At 36.6% G+C, this 17435-nt stretch overlaps 1 protein-coding gene and 1 long non-coding RNA gene across 11 annotated transcripts in view; one reads left to right on the forward strand and one right to left on the reverse strand.

The window, feature by feature from the left end:
- Positions 1-17435, reverse strand: part of Znf385b (zinc finger protein 385B) — a 359572-nt gene that overhangs the window by 20882 nt on the left and 321255 nt on the right. For all 9 annotated transcript variants that reach the window (XM_078017681.1, XM_078017680.1, XM_078017679.1 and 6 more), the window contains one exon: positions 15802-15964. In XM_078017681.1, coding sequence (XP_077873807.1) covers positions 15802-15964 — 163 coding nt within the window. The remainder of the gene's footprint in view (positions 1-15801; positions 15965-17435) is intronic.
- Positions 406-17435, forward strand: part of LOC120893069 (uncharacterized) — a 131397-nt gene continuing 114367 nt past the window's right edge. For both annotated transcript variants that reach the window (XR_013424181.1, XR_013424182.1), the window contains exon 1: positions 406-511. This is a non-coding gene — a long non-coding RNA (uncharacterized LOC120893069). The remainder of the gene's footprint in view (positions 512-17435) is intronic.

The raw sequence follows: 17435 nt of genomic DNA on the forward strand, positions 1-17435 counted from the left end.
GATTGAACCCAGGTCCTCGTGCAAGTTAGGCAAGTGCTATATTTTGACATTTCTAATCTTTCAATCTGCTGCTTTATGAAGTTGTCAAATCCACCTTTATATTTAAGACCTCTGGGTTTCAGGGGAAAGTCTACTGACCATAGAAAGTCATTTTTGATTTGAAAGGCCTGTCCCCCAAAGGGGTTTATCTGGGTTTTCTTATTATGCTAGGTCTCAGAAATTGCTATAGTTCAGATCTACTATATCCCTTAAAGATCTATGTGTCATAGTGTCCCTGGCTTGGTAGAGGTGGGATTGAGTGGAACTCTGAAGAAGTAGGGCCTGGTGGGAGGTCTTCAGGTCATTAGGATTGTGTCCTTAAAGAGGATAACAGAACCCTAATCCCTGTCTTTTACTTCCTAGCCATGAGGTAAGCAGCTTTGTTCTGCTACATACTCTGCCATACATGCTGTCTTGCCACAGGCCCCAAAGCAAGGAGCCAAATCCACCGGGGACTGAAACTGCCAAAACTGTGAGTCAAAATAACCTTATCTCTTCATGAACTGATTATCTCAGGTATTTGTTAGAGTTATGGAAAACTAATAGTAATATCACTATATGGAACTTATGACTCTGGTAATAACAGAATTGATCAAGAAATAGATATGATACTGCACTACAAACCATTAACCTCATAGCTATAATACAAAATAAAGGGCAAGGAGTTTCTTTCTCATCTTACCTGTGCCCAAGATACAGACTCCATCAAGACATTACAAGTTATTGTAACATAGCATATAGAAAATAGAAGGTGAAAACCAATCCTGTCACACAAAATAGGAGTTTTTAACCTGGAGTCTATAGACTTCCAAGGGGCTCAGGAATTCAAGCCATCATCTATTAATTTGAATTAAAAAAATCTTTATTTTCATTTATTGCTAATTGAAATTCAGCATTTTCTTCAATCATAAATGAATGTAACAAACTATATTAGACTCAGCAATACCTATACCTTTATCACCAACAGAAATTAGTCTTCTCAGACATTATGGTTGTCATAGAATTCTGGAATCCTGATCACCACTGCAAAACTATGGTAGACATTAGACCTGTTGCTAGATCTTATTTAGCACTTTATTGCTATATTATGAAATCATAAAAATTAACACTAGTATTTTAATAGAGTTGGTTTTCTTTATAAAACTACAATTCCCATTTTTGAGTTTAAGAATAAGTGTTTAAGAATAGGCTTCATTAGTTGGTCACAGAAATCCCTGGAACAAAAAGAGGTTAAGAACTTTTGTGTTTATGCCCTAAATTTCCTTCTGTCTTCATTTCTGCTCTCACCCGCCATTTCATCCACTCTCTTACCAACATCCTAAATTCCCTTCCTTGTCCCCAGTGTCCTTTCATTGCTTCAGTTATTTCTGAAGGACTGTCTTTCACATTTTAAATCTATGAAGTTCTGATCTTTCTGCTTAGAATCCTTTTCTCTCCATTCTTGAAACAGGGTCCCAGTTTGCCTGGCTCTTTTTCTCATCCACTAGGCAGAGAGAGCTTAAGTCCTCCATTGAGGCTGCCTTGCCTTCCCAAATTAGGTTAGTATTTCTTTCTTTTCACTCATCAAGCTTGTCATCACTTGTTCAGTATCTATCCATCAAGAGAATATACTTTCATGAAGCAAGCCCAAGTCTATTTAATTCTCCATCAGATACTCTTTGCCTGGAATGATGCTGGTTATTCACTGGGGATTCAATAGCTATATAGGAAAACACACATTAATAAACCAATTGTCCTTTTTTATAACTTTTAATAAACATTACTCATTATTTCTATATGGCTATTTTATTTACTTTAAAATTGTATAATATTGCCAGGTACAGTGGCACAAACCTATAATACCAGCAATTTGGGAGGTTGAGACAGGAGGATCATAAGTTCAAAGTCAGCCTCAGCAATTTAGTGAGACCTTCAGCAATTTAGTGAGGTCCTGTCTCAAAAAATAAAAAAGGACTGCAAATGCAGCTCTGTGGTAAAGTGCCTCTGGGATCAATCTCCAGTATAAATAATACAAAATAAGACAAAAACAAATGAAACCAACCTAAAGTTGCATAATACAAATAGTTTATTTAAATAATTTCTATAGAACTGATACTTTGCTTTCATTGATCATTAATATAAATAATGCTGTCACGGGCATCTTTATGAATAATATTTTACTTTTCTTGTTTTGAATTTATAATTATTCCTTGGTATAGAATTCAGGAAGAGGAATTAACTGGCATAATGGAATGAAAATTTTTATAGTAATTAATTTATTCTATGAAGTTGCCTTCCAAAAGGATTCTCTCAATTTAAAATGCCACAAGTAATATAAGCTGAATAGCTGCTAATGATTTTTCAAAGTATAGTAATTTAAATATTTTTCTGGATATTAATCAATATGTCTTTTGGGTTAGTCAAAGGACTGGGTAAAATTTGATTGAAAACAAACAGGCAAATAATTTTTCCAAAACTTCAAATGTAGTAGTTAGCCCTCTATATCCATGGGTTCTGTATTCATGAATTAAATCGACCATAGATTAAAAATGTTCAGGAAAAAAATGGCATCTGAACTGAACATGCACAGACACATTTTTCTTGTCATTATTCCCTAAGTAATTCAGTATAACAACTATTTACATAGCATTTATATTGTATTAGGTATTATAAGTACTCTAGAGATGATTTAAAGTAGTTGGGAGGATATATTTATGTAGGTTATATGCAAATACTATGCCATTTTACACAAGAAACTTAAGCACCTGCAGATTTTAGTGTACTTGGGGGTCCTGTAACAAATCCCTCATGGATATCAAGGGAATGACTGTATGCTAACTAATTTACATATTGAGTAAAATTATTTTGTTAACAGAAAACTTAGAACAAAGATATGGTAGTAAGGAAAACATTATTTTAACTTAAATATGACCATTTTGCTAGTTAGGTGGATAAAAGTCATCACAAAAATTTTAACAGAAGTTCAAATATTTTAAAGCAAGGAATAAAATAATCTAGTGTGATAATTCTAGTATTTATATCATTTCATATTTACAAGAAAACAAAGTATATAATTTCTGGAGGCTAAGTAATTAATAGCTGACAATGCAAAAAAAAAAAAAAATCACACCCCAAGGACAATTTTCACAAGAAGCTGGAAATAAAACAGATGGGCTGACAAGTTTCTCCTTATTTATTGATATGAATGCCAGCAGGGACTTATCAGGCAGGGGTGTTTCTCACTTGGATTGCACCTTTCTCCTAATCCTCTGATCCCAGTGGCCGGGCCCAACTTTCTCTCTGGACAGGTGGAAATGTGTCAGGTTGTCCCTACTTTCCAATACTGTAGCTGAGCATAGGGCAGCCTGTTAACCTGTGAGGTGGGCCATCTCTCATCATAAATACAAAGAAAAAGAGCTAACCTGTGTCTTCTTGCCCTTTCTACATTCTATGGAGTGTATTGGATCTTCTCCCATTTAATTCTGCTTAATAATATTCACATAAAATGTGAAAACTATGTGACTACAATGTATAGAGTAGGTTACCAAGAGCTACAGAAGATATAATGAATGGGATACAAAAACCAGTGGGAAGATGAGTGGAAAGATGTTTCCTCTATTACATAAAAATGCAAGGAAGACCAAGAAGGGTCTTCACCTCTTTAAATGTCTCACTGGGAAAATCAGGCTCATCAAGTCTTAATGTCCTGGAATGAAAACACAAGTGCATATAATTACTGAGGTAATAAAACAAGCATATAAAGAGGAATGTAAGTGCAGGGCACTGTTGCATGCCAGCATGGCACGAAATGATCATAGAGTTAAAATAAGGACAAGGTTTGGAAATTTCTTTGAACAAATGGTTGCTTTTCATGGCTGCTATTTATTGAGTGTCTGCTACATGATAGCCACTGAGCTGAGCACTTTGCATTTATTAGTTCATTAATCCTGAGAGCAACCCTAGAAGGTAGGTATTAACACTCCCATTTTATAGATGAGGAACTAGAAGTTCAGTAAGCATTATTTGGTCAATGTTTATGTGAGGTCTAAGAGGTGGACCCAATCTGCCTGGCTTTAGGCTTATGCTCTTTTTATTATGTTATAGACACAGAGTAGGAAAATGGCACCTAGCATCACACGTTAGTGAAAATATCCTTATATGAATCCACTCATTCCCCCCCCCCCCGCAAAAAAAAAAAGAAAATCAGTTGTAAAGTAGGGTAGGGAAAGAAACAATATACCTTTCTGAGATTTCAGACTTCTAGAAGTGTCAGTTAGTGAAATAAAATCTCAAACAGCTTGCAAAAAACATAAGCAGTAAGGCCCAGAACCCTTTATCCACAGGTAGAATATCATGGTAGTGGAGTTGAAGGATAGACTGGTGAGACTCTGGCCTTAAACCTACTTTCTATCTGAACTGCCCTAGGCCAGTATTTCTAAGTTTCTAGTATCCATTATAGGTCTATCATAATCTTTGTTTGTATGTGGTACTGAGGATCGAACCCGGGCCGCACGCATGCCAGGCGAGCACGCTACCGCTTGAGCCACATCCCTAGCCCTATCATAATCTTTAAGTAAGAGTATATATGAAAACTTGGCACAGTATCAGGCACATAATTATCATTCAGTTTCATGATATTGCTGTTTTTCAGGCTGTTCTCTACTAATATAGAATATCATAGACTGGGTCATTTATAAATAGTAAAATGTGTTTCCCCTGCACTGTTCAGGAAACTAGGAAGGGACTTGTCAGGCAAGGGCGTTTCTCACTTGGATGGCACCTTTCAGGTACTGATATCTGGTGAGGGTCTTTGTGCTGCATCATAACATGGAAAAAGGGCGAAGGAGCATGTAAGAAAGAGAATAAGGAAATTGGGCCAAATTCTTCTTTTTTATCAGGAAACCACTCCTGTAATAATTCACTCATTACCATGATACAACTAATCATCTTGTAAAGGTCCCACCTCCTACTATTATTAGTACGGCAATTACATCTCAACATGAGTTTTGGAGGGGACATTCAAACCATAGCATTCTGCCCCTAGCCCCACCAAACTCATGTCCTTCTCACATACAAAATACATTCAATGCATTCCAATTGCCCTCAAAGTCTTAACTTATCCCACCATCAATTCAATAGTTTAAAGTCCAGAGTTTCATCTAAATCAGGTATGAGTGAGACATAAGTTACAATTCATCCTGAGGCAAATTCCCTCCAACTATGAACCTGTGAAATCAAAAAAAGTAATCTGCTTCCAAAATGCAATTGTGTGCCAGGTGTGAAACAGAAATTTCCATTCCCAGAGGGAGAAACAGTTAAGAAGTAAAGAGTAACAGGCCCCATATAAGTAATAACCCAGTGAGTAAAAAAACATTATAGTCTCCAGAATAATTTTTCACTCAATGTGTTATTTCCTGGACACACCAAGAGGGGTTTAGGCCAACCTATAACTCTGCTGGCTCAGCCTAGTCAGTACCTCCCAGAGACTGGAGGCTCATACCTGTGGTTTTCTATATTTCTGGGGTCTCAGAAGTGGCACTATTCCCACTGCTCCACAAGGCACTACCCTAGTAGCTCTGACCCCACAGTTTCACTGAATATAGCTTTTGAAGGTTCTTTCTGTGGTGGCTCCATCCTGAAAGAAGTCTCTGCCTGGGCGCCAGCAGTCTATAGCACCCTCTGAACTCTAAATGGAGGAAGCCATGTTCCCATGGTTCCTTCGGTCAGCTTGCTCCAAAGTCAGCAGCATGTGAATGGTGCCAAGGTTTACTCCTAGCATTCTTCAGAGGGGTAAATCAAGCTGCTCCTGGGCTTATTTCTACCACAGCTGGGGATGCTGAGGAGCACGGTACTGGAATGCAGACAGCAGAGACTTGAGGTGGTTCTTGGTAGCAAACTTGTGGAAGGGACCTTGGGCCTGTCTCTGATATTTTTCTGCCCTCTGATGGTGTGCTGGGTCTGTGAAGGGAGGGAGGCAACCTCTAAGATCTCTGGAATGCCTTTTGGGTCTGTCTCCTATTGTCTCAATGGAAAGTACCCAACTCCCTTCTTGTCATGTGAATCTTTAGCAGATGACTGCCTGATCACACCCTTTATTTTTTCTTTCTACATGGCCAGGGTGCTCATTTTCCAGATCTTCCATTCTGCTTCCTTTTTGAATATAATTCCATCTTTAAGTAATTTATTTGCTCTGACATCTCACTGTATGTGGTTAAAATAGCTATGCAGCAGCCTGAATGCTTTGCTGTTTAGATGTTTCTTCTGCCAGATATCCTAGTTCATCACTTTTAAGTTCTTTTCTTTTTATAATTGGTTATTGAAAACATTACAAAGATTGCAGAATCACATCGGTTACACATCCACATTTTTACATAATGCCATAATAGTAACTGTTGTATTCTGCTACCTTTCCTATCCTCTACTATCCCCCCTCCCCTCCCCTCCCATCTTCTCTCTCTACCCCATCTACTGTAAGTTCTTCATTCTATAAAGTCCTAGGACTTACACATGATTCCACCATGGGACTTCTACATTGCAACTGTAAAATCAAGTTGTCTTTACTTCAGTTCTAATATCTCCTTCCTTATTTCTGAGACTTTATTAGAATGGCCTTCACTGTCCAAATTTCTACCAACATTTTGAGCATGACCATTTGTATAGCAGGCTCAAGATAGCTATAGTTAGGCTTGCTCACAAAGACTTTTTCAGGCTATGTTTTTAGTATGCAATCAAGGTCAAGATTACTCTGATTCAGAGTATGTACTCAAGGTCATAAACATTTGCTTGTGAGCATGAGCCCACTTATGTAACCTGTTGCAATGTGCCTTCTTTGTCTGGCTTGCATTTAAAAAAAGGCTTATGGAAATATCTCAGGGAGCTAAATGGAACTGAAACTAGAGCTGGAGGCTGAGGCTAGACCTTGGGCCTGGCTAATAGCTATTTCCACCTCTGAATAAAGAATGACTACTATTCCAACTGTGCTGAAACCCCTGAACCTTGCTTCCTGGGCCCCCACAGGACACCATTTAATCTCTTTTCTAGAAGTCAGAAGTCCCCTACAGCTCTCCTCTTTATACCCCTTAGCACTCCACCCATGAAAATCTGGGTTGCCCCTCCAAAATTCTTAAAGTGTCCAGTTCCAAAGCTTCTTCCACATTTTTAGGTATTTGTTAATGGCAACATCCCTGATTCTCAGCACAAAAATCTGTTATTAGTCAGTGTTCTCTAGAGAAACAGAACCAATAGGATCAATATATGAGAGGGGATTTATTAGAGAAATTGATTCAAGCAATTATGGAGGCTGAGAAGTCCCATGATAGGCCATCTGCCAACTGGAGACCCTGAGATGCCAGCAGCATGGCTCAGTTCAAGTCTGAAAACCTCAGAATCCAGTAGGGCTGCCAGTGTAAGTCTTGAAGTCCCAAGATTGAGAAGCCTAGAGTTCTGATGTCCAAGGTTAGGAGGAGGAGAGTGTTCAATTTCCAATAAAGACAGGAGGAAATTCTTTTTTTTTTTTTTCCTTTTTGTTTCTATCTGGAGATCAGCCTATTGGATGGTGCCTGCCCACACTGAGAATGGATCTTCCCTACTTAGTCCCCCAAATCACATGCCAGTTTTCTCTAGAATTGCCCTCACAGGCTAACCAGCAGTAATGATTTATTAATTATCTAAGTATTCTAAAAACCAAGTTGATTCCTAAAATCACATTATCATATGATGTTAAAATTATGTTTTGCATGGTCCTGTGTGTCTAAAGAATAGACAAGGTTCAGCATGATGAAAAATATGAGAGTTGACTATTACAAGAGACTGTCTCTCAGTGACAGCAGCAAGAAAGAGTAGCTAAATTAAGATTACAGGGGCTGGGGTTGTGGCTCAGTGCCTAGCATGTCTGAGGCCCTGAGTTCAAGTCTCAGTACCGCATATAAATAAATAAAATAAAGGTCTACTGATAACTAAAAAACATTAAAAAAAGATTACAGGAGGACCAATAAGAAATAATAAGTAAAAATTAATGATCTGTAAGAACATCAGTAATGGGAATTTCTATTATAATTTACATTCCCAAAACTCTTTCATGATAATTTCAGTTGATTCATACAACATTGCTTTGATGTAGGGAGAGTATTTTTTTTTCATTTTACAATGACAAAGAAGACTCAAATAATTTAATACCTTCCTGGAGTCACAGCAGGTCAAAGAAGCAAACAATGCTACAGTCTAGAAGTGTGCTTTCCTGTATAGCAGTCACTAGTCATGATATGTGGCTACTTAAAGTTAAATTAATTACAATGAAATGAAATGAAATATCCAGTTCTTAAATAGCATGAACCGAACTGCAAGTGTTGAAATACCACATATGCACATTAGACAACACTGATTATTGACTGTTTCCAATATGACAGAATCTTTTATTGGACAGTGCTGGTCTATAGAAATGAGAATACCAATCCGTTACTTAATAATAATATACCTAGTCTTCATAATAGTGAACCTGAGCCTCTGCATAAGGAGTCAGGGAAGAATATACTTCAGAAATGCGAGAGTTCAAAGCCAGTCTCTGCAACTTAACAAGGTACTTAGCAACTCAGTGAGACTCTATCTCTAATAAAATATTTAAAAAATGGTTGAAGGTACTGAGGTTGTGACTGAGTGGTAGAGCACTTGCCTAGCATGAGTGAGGCACTGGGTTCAATTCTCAACACCTCATATAAGTAAATAAAATAAAGTTCCATTGACAACTAAGAAATATTTTTTTTAAAAAGTGAGGGGGTGCTGGGGATGTGGCTCAGCGGTTAAGCACCCCTGGTTTCAATCCCCAGTACCAAAAAAAAAAAAGAAATGCTTCCAGGAAAAACACTTCAAGCTTGATATAATCAGCTTAAACTGTATGTGGCACTAGATTAAAATCATCATCAGGATTGGACTCAGATTTCCCCAAATGCATAGCACAAGTGCCCCCCCACCACAAAATCTATAAAATACTTATTGAGTAGCTCTATTTGATCATTCACCTGTGTAAGAAAAATAGGTGACTGTAAAAGAATTCACCCTGAAGCAAAAAAGTGGAATATTATTAAAACGTAAGTAACAACCTTTATTGAAATCTCAAGGGCATTGATGTTTATACATTTACAAAATTATTCGATGCATATACAAAGTCCTTTTACATTCCTATGTCTTTTCAATGCAGAAAGGTTGTAAATATATGTAATAACAGTTAAAATAAATGTCTAAAGATAAGAAAGTTTTTTAATAGTGATAGACTTAATAAGGAGAAATCCAAGGTTTTGCTTTTTGGAGCAATTTACAACATGTCCCCCAATAAATCACAAGTTAACAGGTTCTCAGTAAATCATAAATTGATCTCAACTTTTGGTTCACTTTTCTTAGAGCAACACTAGAAAATAGCTTTCAAAAGCAGAGTAACTAACAATAAATGTTCTACATTGTCTCCCTCAAAGTAATATAAAATGCTCAAAAGTTTCAGAAGTAAGTTTCCAAAGGATGACAAACACTTAACGATCAAAGAATTTTTAGCCTCGCCTGGCAGGATGCTGTTGTCAAATTCAAGGTGCATGGGCAAAGATGGAAGCAATTTCATTTTTAAATTGATTTTGAAAGTCTTAATGATATATTTCATTTCATAAAAATATGAGCTTTAGTATAATGGTCTGTTCTCTTTAGACAGATGGCATTCATTTATGTTCTACATGATTGTACCCCAGAACTTCAGACTTAAGATGTTTGTCATAAATATAGTTAATCTATTATTTTATGAGGGATAATAAATCTTGGCCTCCTGGATTTGGGTAGATGTTTGCCAAATTTATGATGGTTTTTGTCTATAAATGACAGATGCTGCCAAAGCAGAAAACTATCATTTTCTTCTACTCAACAGCACAAGGTCCTGTTGCTAGAGACCAAAGGGGAGAAGAGGCAGTTTAGGAGACCTTGCTGAGTAACTGATGGAGTCCTGCAGCAGTCAGTGGAAATGAGAGGTTTTCATTTGGAAAACTTGGCCCCATTTGTCACAACAGGTAAAAACTATGAAACACACAGTGAAACCCAGAAAAAAGGAATGCGAGGGTCTCTGTTTTTATCTTTGTTGGAAATACTTTTTGACAAAATCGAAAGTGTCTTTCATAATGCAAAAGGGTGACTGTAAAAGGCTAAATTGTAGGCTTGATAGGCAAATTTTATCCCAATCCACTATTTAATAATGTTCTGGGTTCACAGCTGAGGAACTGCCACCATGCAAAAGCATAACATGCTGAAAACTAAACTGAGCTGTTTTGAGATGTCCTGTCCCCTTTCCCTTCTCCCCTGACTTTTCTAAAACTGCTGTCTCACAGTGTCCACAGGTTACAGGAATAGGCTAAGCAAAACAATCTCCTGGCATTCAATGGAAATCTTTCAGATGGGATGATCCAAAATGCTCCTGAAAATGTAGACAGGCTTGAGACAACCCAACTGTACTCTTTTGGAGGCAGAACAAGGCTTATGCCATATTGTCAATGCCCATTACCAACATTAGTTTCCATTTCAGTGAGCATATTTATATTTAGACATGTAAAATCTACCATTGTCAAGTTGGAGTTTTGAGAATATTTGTCATTTACTATTTACTTGAAATAAGTGATTTGTTCAAATTTTCCTTAAAAACAATTTAGCTTCTAAACTAAGCTTTGTTCTACCACAGTTAAACAGTACAGACAATAATCTGCACAGAAACTAAAGAATTATCAACAAAATAAAGCCTTAATGGCCCCTTCATTACCACAGTGCCTACCAAAAAGTATCAATAGTCAGCAGACAATATAAAAGTAATATATGGTGCTACTCACTAATTCTGAAAAAAAGTTGTTTAGTGGTATCTGACTTTGCTCACTGGGATACTTGTATTTATTCTCTGAAGTCAGACACGTTTAGAGTAATAGGAATAATGGAATAAGCCTGGGAAAAGAAGTACTGAGTTCCTGTTCATTTCTGACTCTACAAGGATTTGAATTGTGCAGACCTACATAAGTTCCAACCTTTCCAAGACCCAGGTTCTTAATGTTTACTATATTTGTGGGAGCAACTTGAAGGTGGTGACTATATATTATTTATTCCTAATATCCAAGATGGTAAAAAAAATATTACTAATTGGAGAGCCCTTTGAGGACAAGAAAATGTCTTACTGTTCTTTGTTGCACCCTAGTATTTTAAAAATAAATATGCATGATATATATATACTATACTATAGATCACAATAGAATGTTGAGTAAATAAATGGAGATCAAGTTTGTTGCATGAATGAATAAAAGATTTATACTAATATCAGGCCTACCTGACACGGGGAGGGTCACATGAAAATACACGTGCACCTGGATTGTATAAGCTGAAAAAATTTAAGGTGTTCTCATAGTTATATATCAAACAGAACATACTGATTCCATCGTCTTTGCTCTTAGGCGCATTTAAAAATATATCGGTGTCATTTTAAATCATTCCCTGTGCTCTGCTCTGTTTAGACAGCAACTGATTAAAGTCTGCTTAGCTCTAAATAGCTTTATGTACTCTAAACTAGAAATGTATTTTTTCATCATGATATCTAATTAATTTTTTAAATGCCAGTACTAAAGCCTAGACATATGGACTATTAGTTTGACTATCAAAATATGTTATAATTAGGGTAACTATCACAGAATTTTACTACTTTTAAGAAATAAGGTTTTCTGAAGGCTCTGTGTTTTTAAAACCTATGAGTGGTTAAATACTGTCACAAAAGAGCCTTCAGCTTGATGTATGGGGCATATTATTACAGGGATATGTACTGTCTTATGGCATTAGGACACTTGAACTCCAGGGAGAAATTTGGGTAGAGTGTCTGGCCAATATGTTCTAGCCATCTTCCTGAAGCTGCCTAACGCTTGCTGTGTTTTGACCCCAATTCTCCCAAAGCACATTTCTCCTCCCTCTCACTATGTTTCAGACTCCCACTGACGCATCATTAAAGGTTGGGGCAGATCCTATGAGACCATAAAGTCATTCCTTTGTGTTTTACATTTAATTCTGCCCCAACTTCTAAAAAAATGAATGGGATAGCTATTCTTCCTCAACTATCTTTAATGAAACATGCTTAACTTTTTAAAAATCATGCAGTTAGAATTTCTTATAATAAATGAAATTTCTGCTATTGCAGTTTAAACCCCTTTGTTTACTTGATGGAGAGGAAAAAAATCAAAAAGCTTGCCTTGATACCCTGAAATTTCTATATATGTTAGCTCTATTATAACAAATATCTTTGTATTGTACAGATCCACATACAACATGAGCCAAATTATGTCCCCATGTGTAACATAAGGAGAGAAATGGTTGTCCCAAGTGTCAAAATAACAGATAAGAAGGCTTACCCTACTCTTGAAAGACTGTTAGATCACATCTTGGAATAATTAATGAGTGCTCTCAAGGAGTACAGGGAGGTCATCTGTGGGTCCCATGCTCCTCATCAGATACTCTGAAATTACACCTCACCTTGAATGGTGTGCTATGAATCCCAGGACACTCCTCTCCCAGTAGCTCCTTTCCTTCAACCTGGTTCTTTCTTTTCTCACAAAATTTGCTTTCACTGAATCACCCTCTGTTGCTAAGTTGTTAGTGCTAAAATATAAGACTGGAAATTGAATTAGGCAACCCTATGGATATTGTCAGTGTCTGATTATTTGAAATCTGGCAGCTTAGGCATCGAATGAGAAACATTTTCAATTTTCATTCAAAAATCTAGGACTCACATAGAGGTATTTAAGCCCACTTGACAGAGCTCTTCATTCAGAAAAAAAAGACCAAACTCTAGGGAATTTCAGTCTCATGAGATTTGCCAATCAACCATGAATTTTCACTGTGACTGTTATGCTAATGTTTGGCTGACTCCTTGGAGGCAATGTTGTCTGAACTAAAACATTCCAGTCAATTAAGTGTCACAGTCACATTCCTCTTTCCACCCGGTTCTTCACTATGTTCCTCCTACACCATTCTGTTTTTCTAAAATGACAATTTAAATGAATAAAAAGCCAGCTACCAACAAATCTATAACTCTGACAAAGCTGTAGGAGCTTTTCAAAGATTCAGAAATAGGTAATTAACAATAAATTATGTATTACATCGTTTAGACCAGATTACCCATCTGGGCAACCCTTCTAATTTTCTAACTTGAAAACTGTATGAAACACATGAGGAAATTCTCATTTGGAAGCTATCTTCAGGCATGTATAAATATGTGACAATGAATCCACTATCATATATCATTGTAATGCATAAATATATAAATAAATAAAGAAGCTACATTCAGTTGAAGGTGACAAAAGAACATGTATCTACTTAGCAAATACAACCCACTAATTTTAAACAGTGTCACCCCTCCCAACAACTTGTGTGCTGCTTTTGTGGACATAATAGGATAAATATTTTATTATTATTAGTACCTATATAAAATATGGACAAGTAGTTTGAATGATCTAACCAGTAAGTTGATCAATAATTTATATAGATTTTAAGTAAGGTAACAAGGAAAAGGAAGTATACCCTCCAAAATATAAGTGGTTTCCATTATTTCTATTCCAAATCTGTACAGTTCCATAGTAATGAGCTCACTGTTGTTAGATCACAGGCAGTATGGGTTAGGGGTGGGCAGTGGGGAAGTGAAAGAGAGGTAGAGATCACAGGATTAAAGATCACCACATATATACTCAGGGGATGCTGTAGTTGAGCCCCCCACACACACACAATCTGACTCTACTCTTATTCTCCAGGGTTCTTCTAGACTGGTTCTTTCCTTGTTTATACCACCATCTTTCTTGACCCTGGTATACACTCCAGTTGTTCACTAGGCAAGTATAACTGCTTAAGAAGTCTCTTTGTTCCACATCTGCTAGCATTCATGTGTTGCAAGAAAAGCCTTGAATTGTTCAATTTTATTCCAGTATATACTTACTGAGCTCATCGTAGATATAAGGGATACTGTAATAATAACTCAGGCCCCTTCATTTGGATTTTCTATTTCCATAATGTTATTTTCTTGATTCTATCCCCTACTCTTTGACGTTTTTCTACTTCCTTTTCTGTTCAGTGCTTTTACTACTATCCCTAGAGCAAACTCAATTCCCAAGTAATAACTTAGGTGAAGCACTGAGCACATTCAGTAGCAACATTGGGATGTTTATAATACCTACCAACTGTTCTATTAGCTCCAGTCACAAAATAAGCTAGAAGAAGAGAGTAACAATAACCTCTATTATTTTATTCTTTTATTTGTAAGTTCTGCTGGAGGCAAAAGGCATACTTCAGGTAATAAAATCTTTGGCAGAGTATTATTTCATAGAGGCAACAACATTCTATAGAAAATGAGATCCTGCTCCTCCAAACACTGGGTAGCCTTTAGTAAATAACTGCCACAATGCTTACTTTACTGTGGTTTGCAATTTTGCTAAAATGGAGATAGTATTTATTACTATCTGATGGATATATGGGTTAAAGATTAATTCTCTATCTATGTCTTTTTCTTTAGATGTGAAGAAGTGCTAAGTAAAGATTTAGCATTTATAGTCTGATCATCAGATAATATGATTCAGTGAGTATTACACAGAGAACAAAAAGTCTTCTTCTTTTTAAAAACAAATTTGGCAGCTAACTTCTAGGCTGCATCTATGGGATCTAACTGGTAACAGTCCCTTTCTACAAAGTCTCCTTGTCTGAATAGGTTATCTGAACTTTTCCCTTAGAGTAATGGACTTCTTTTTTTCTGAAGGCCCTAGGAAATCATGAGAAAGCATTCTTAAGTCTCCTCCTCAAACGTTGATTTGATGAGTGGAAGAGAATCAGAAGCATGAGAGTGCCTACAACAGAGAGGTCACTAATTAAAGAATGGAACATAAGGGAGGAAGGACATGTCCTCTTGGTCTCCTTTATCAGAATACTGAAATGATGACATATCCATGACAGCTCCAAGGCCAGAGGTGAGAAGGCCTATTAAACATCCAATTTCATGGTATCCATGTTAAGAAAAAAAGAGGTTTTTCTCTTTTTACTGAGTGCACCTACTCAGAAATATTATAGATTGCATATTCAAGAAATTCTTAGAAGACACTTCCATTAGTAGTCTGCTTCCAATTATATGTAAAGTTCTTCTGTTAATAAATCCATAACTTTGTAAACAATTCCCTTAAAATCTTTGAATTTCTGAGAGAAATTCTATGATTAAAAATTAAAATTTTTTATTATTAAACGAATTTCCAGATTCACTTAGTAATGCCATTTTCAGAAAACTCCACGGTTTTGTCACCCTCCTCAACTCTCCATTACTGGGATAAAAACATAAATCATAAAAACGTTTATTAGAAACAAGCTTAAGAATTCTTTCACTTAGAAGCTCTAACATGAACCAAACACAAAAGGAATAAAAAGGAGTAATAACTCAGTATTTTAGATCTACTTCCTGATTTTTGTCTAAACACATTGTGACCAAGTGGCCTTTACATTTTTTTCATGCACATATACTTATATCTATATTTTTTTTCAACACACATATATACTTAAATGTATATATTTCACAACATGGAATGGAAACATAGCAAATGCTTAGATTCTGTGCAAACACATAATCCTTCCTGTGAAGGTAACATATTAATATTACAAAAGTAAATCATGGAGAGTAACATGCAACAACTGAGAGGAGAAAAACAGGGTGGGGGCAGGGGAATAGGAGCAACACAAAGAATGTAAAGAACGAAAAGTGTCATTGACCTGATTTGTCAGAGCTGTTGCCTGTGATTGGAGTGATGGAGCAGCTGGGATTAGCCTTTGCGCTGTCCTTGGAAGAAACCATTTTGGGTTTATTTTTCGTTGCCTCTAGTGCTTTGACCTTCTTGGCATGTTTACTTCCTTTGTAGTGGGCCTCGGCCTGGCTCTACAAAGGAGAACAAATCAGGCTCATTTTTTGCTACTTACAAACACCACAATGGATGACCATGCAGGAAAAAAAAAATACATTCAATCAAAGGCACCACAGACATTTACAACTCAGCACTTGACTATGTTTCAGCATTTAATGAAGTGGTAGACCAATACCGAAGAGGTTTTAGATAATGAACCCTTCCTTGTATACAACAGAGGATCTGTATTTTTAAAAAAACAGAGATTACATGAGTGGACAACGGGATTAGGGCAAAATTGTGAAGAAGGTGAGCTTTGTCATCAGTGCCCTCCCACCAATGCCCCTTGGGGTTATTTTTCAAGCATGTGGCTGACAGCAGCAGCTTTGAGTGTCCTACTAAGGTCATGCATGTGGGCATGACCTTCTACAGCCATTTCCCTTCAAACTAAATACCCATCTCTCCTATTTTCTCCCAGCTCTGTTCTGAGACAGGGTGATAAAGCAACATGTTAACAGATGCTACTGGGTGGAAAGGACACTACATTCTGGAGACATCCACATATGCTTCATGGGTCACTTTGATGATTCCAGATACTGTATGTTACAAAAGAGGTGAGGATTATCCTTATTTCTGAAGTCATAGCAATTAGTGTTAAATTAATTTATACACAAAACATAAGTAGATCTGTGACTTCAGTACTAGATCAAAAAGAAGAAAAGAGGGCAAGACAAAAAAGAAAAACAAACAAACAAACAAACAAAACCCTTTCAATATAAAAAGAACCCCAAACCAAATTATAACAAACTTAGAAAACATTGAGTTAATTTATTGACATTTAGGAAATCTCCTTCTCCCTCCCAAATCTTTTTGGCACCTAGTACTAATGGACACATTAACAAAAGAATCTAATTAAATTCACTTGAATCTTATCTTGAACAGACCAAAAAATATGGAATGCATTTTGATAAGTACAGACAAAACATATGGCATAGTGACTTAATTATAAGGTGAAATGGACGATAAATCTCACAAAAACAAGATGAATTTTTAAGTAAAGATAACTTTTTTTTTTTGTACCAGGGATTGAACCCAGGGGCACTTAACCACTGAGCCACATTCTCATCCCTCTTTTATATTTTATTTAGAGACAGGGTCTCACTGAGTTGCTTAGGGCCTCACTAAGTTGCTAAGGCTGGCTTTGAACTCATGATCCTCCTGCCTCAGACTCCCAAGCCACTGAGATTATAGGCATGCACCCCTGTGCCCCACTGAATAATGATAACTTTTTAAACATCAGATTTCTAAATTTATCTGTATGTGTATGAAGATGGTAGGGTAGGCTTCACACATACATGAGGTAACAACTGTAATTCAGAGTCATAGATGTGCAAAGGTGAGCTAAAATAGCAAACATGTATGCACAGGAGATACAGAACAAAATAAAAGGGACCAGAGAGGAGTGGTATAAATGAAGACGTCCTAAATTTAACCTTTTGATTTGAG

Source organism: Ictidomys tridecemlineatus, chromosome 7 (genome assembly GCF_052094955.1).
Source record: "Ictidomys tridecemlineatus isolate mIctTri1 chromosome 7, mIctTri1.hap1, whole genome shotgun sequence".
Taxonomy (NCBI): domain Eukaryota; kingdom Metazoa; phylum Chordata; class Mammalia; order Rodentia; family Sciuridae; genus Ictidomys; species Ictidomys tridecemlineatus.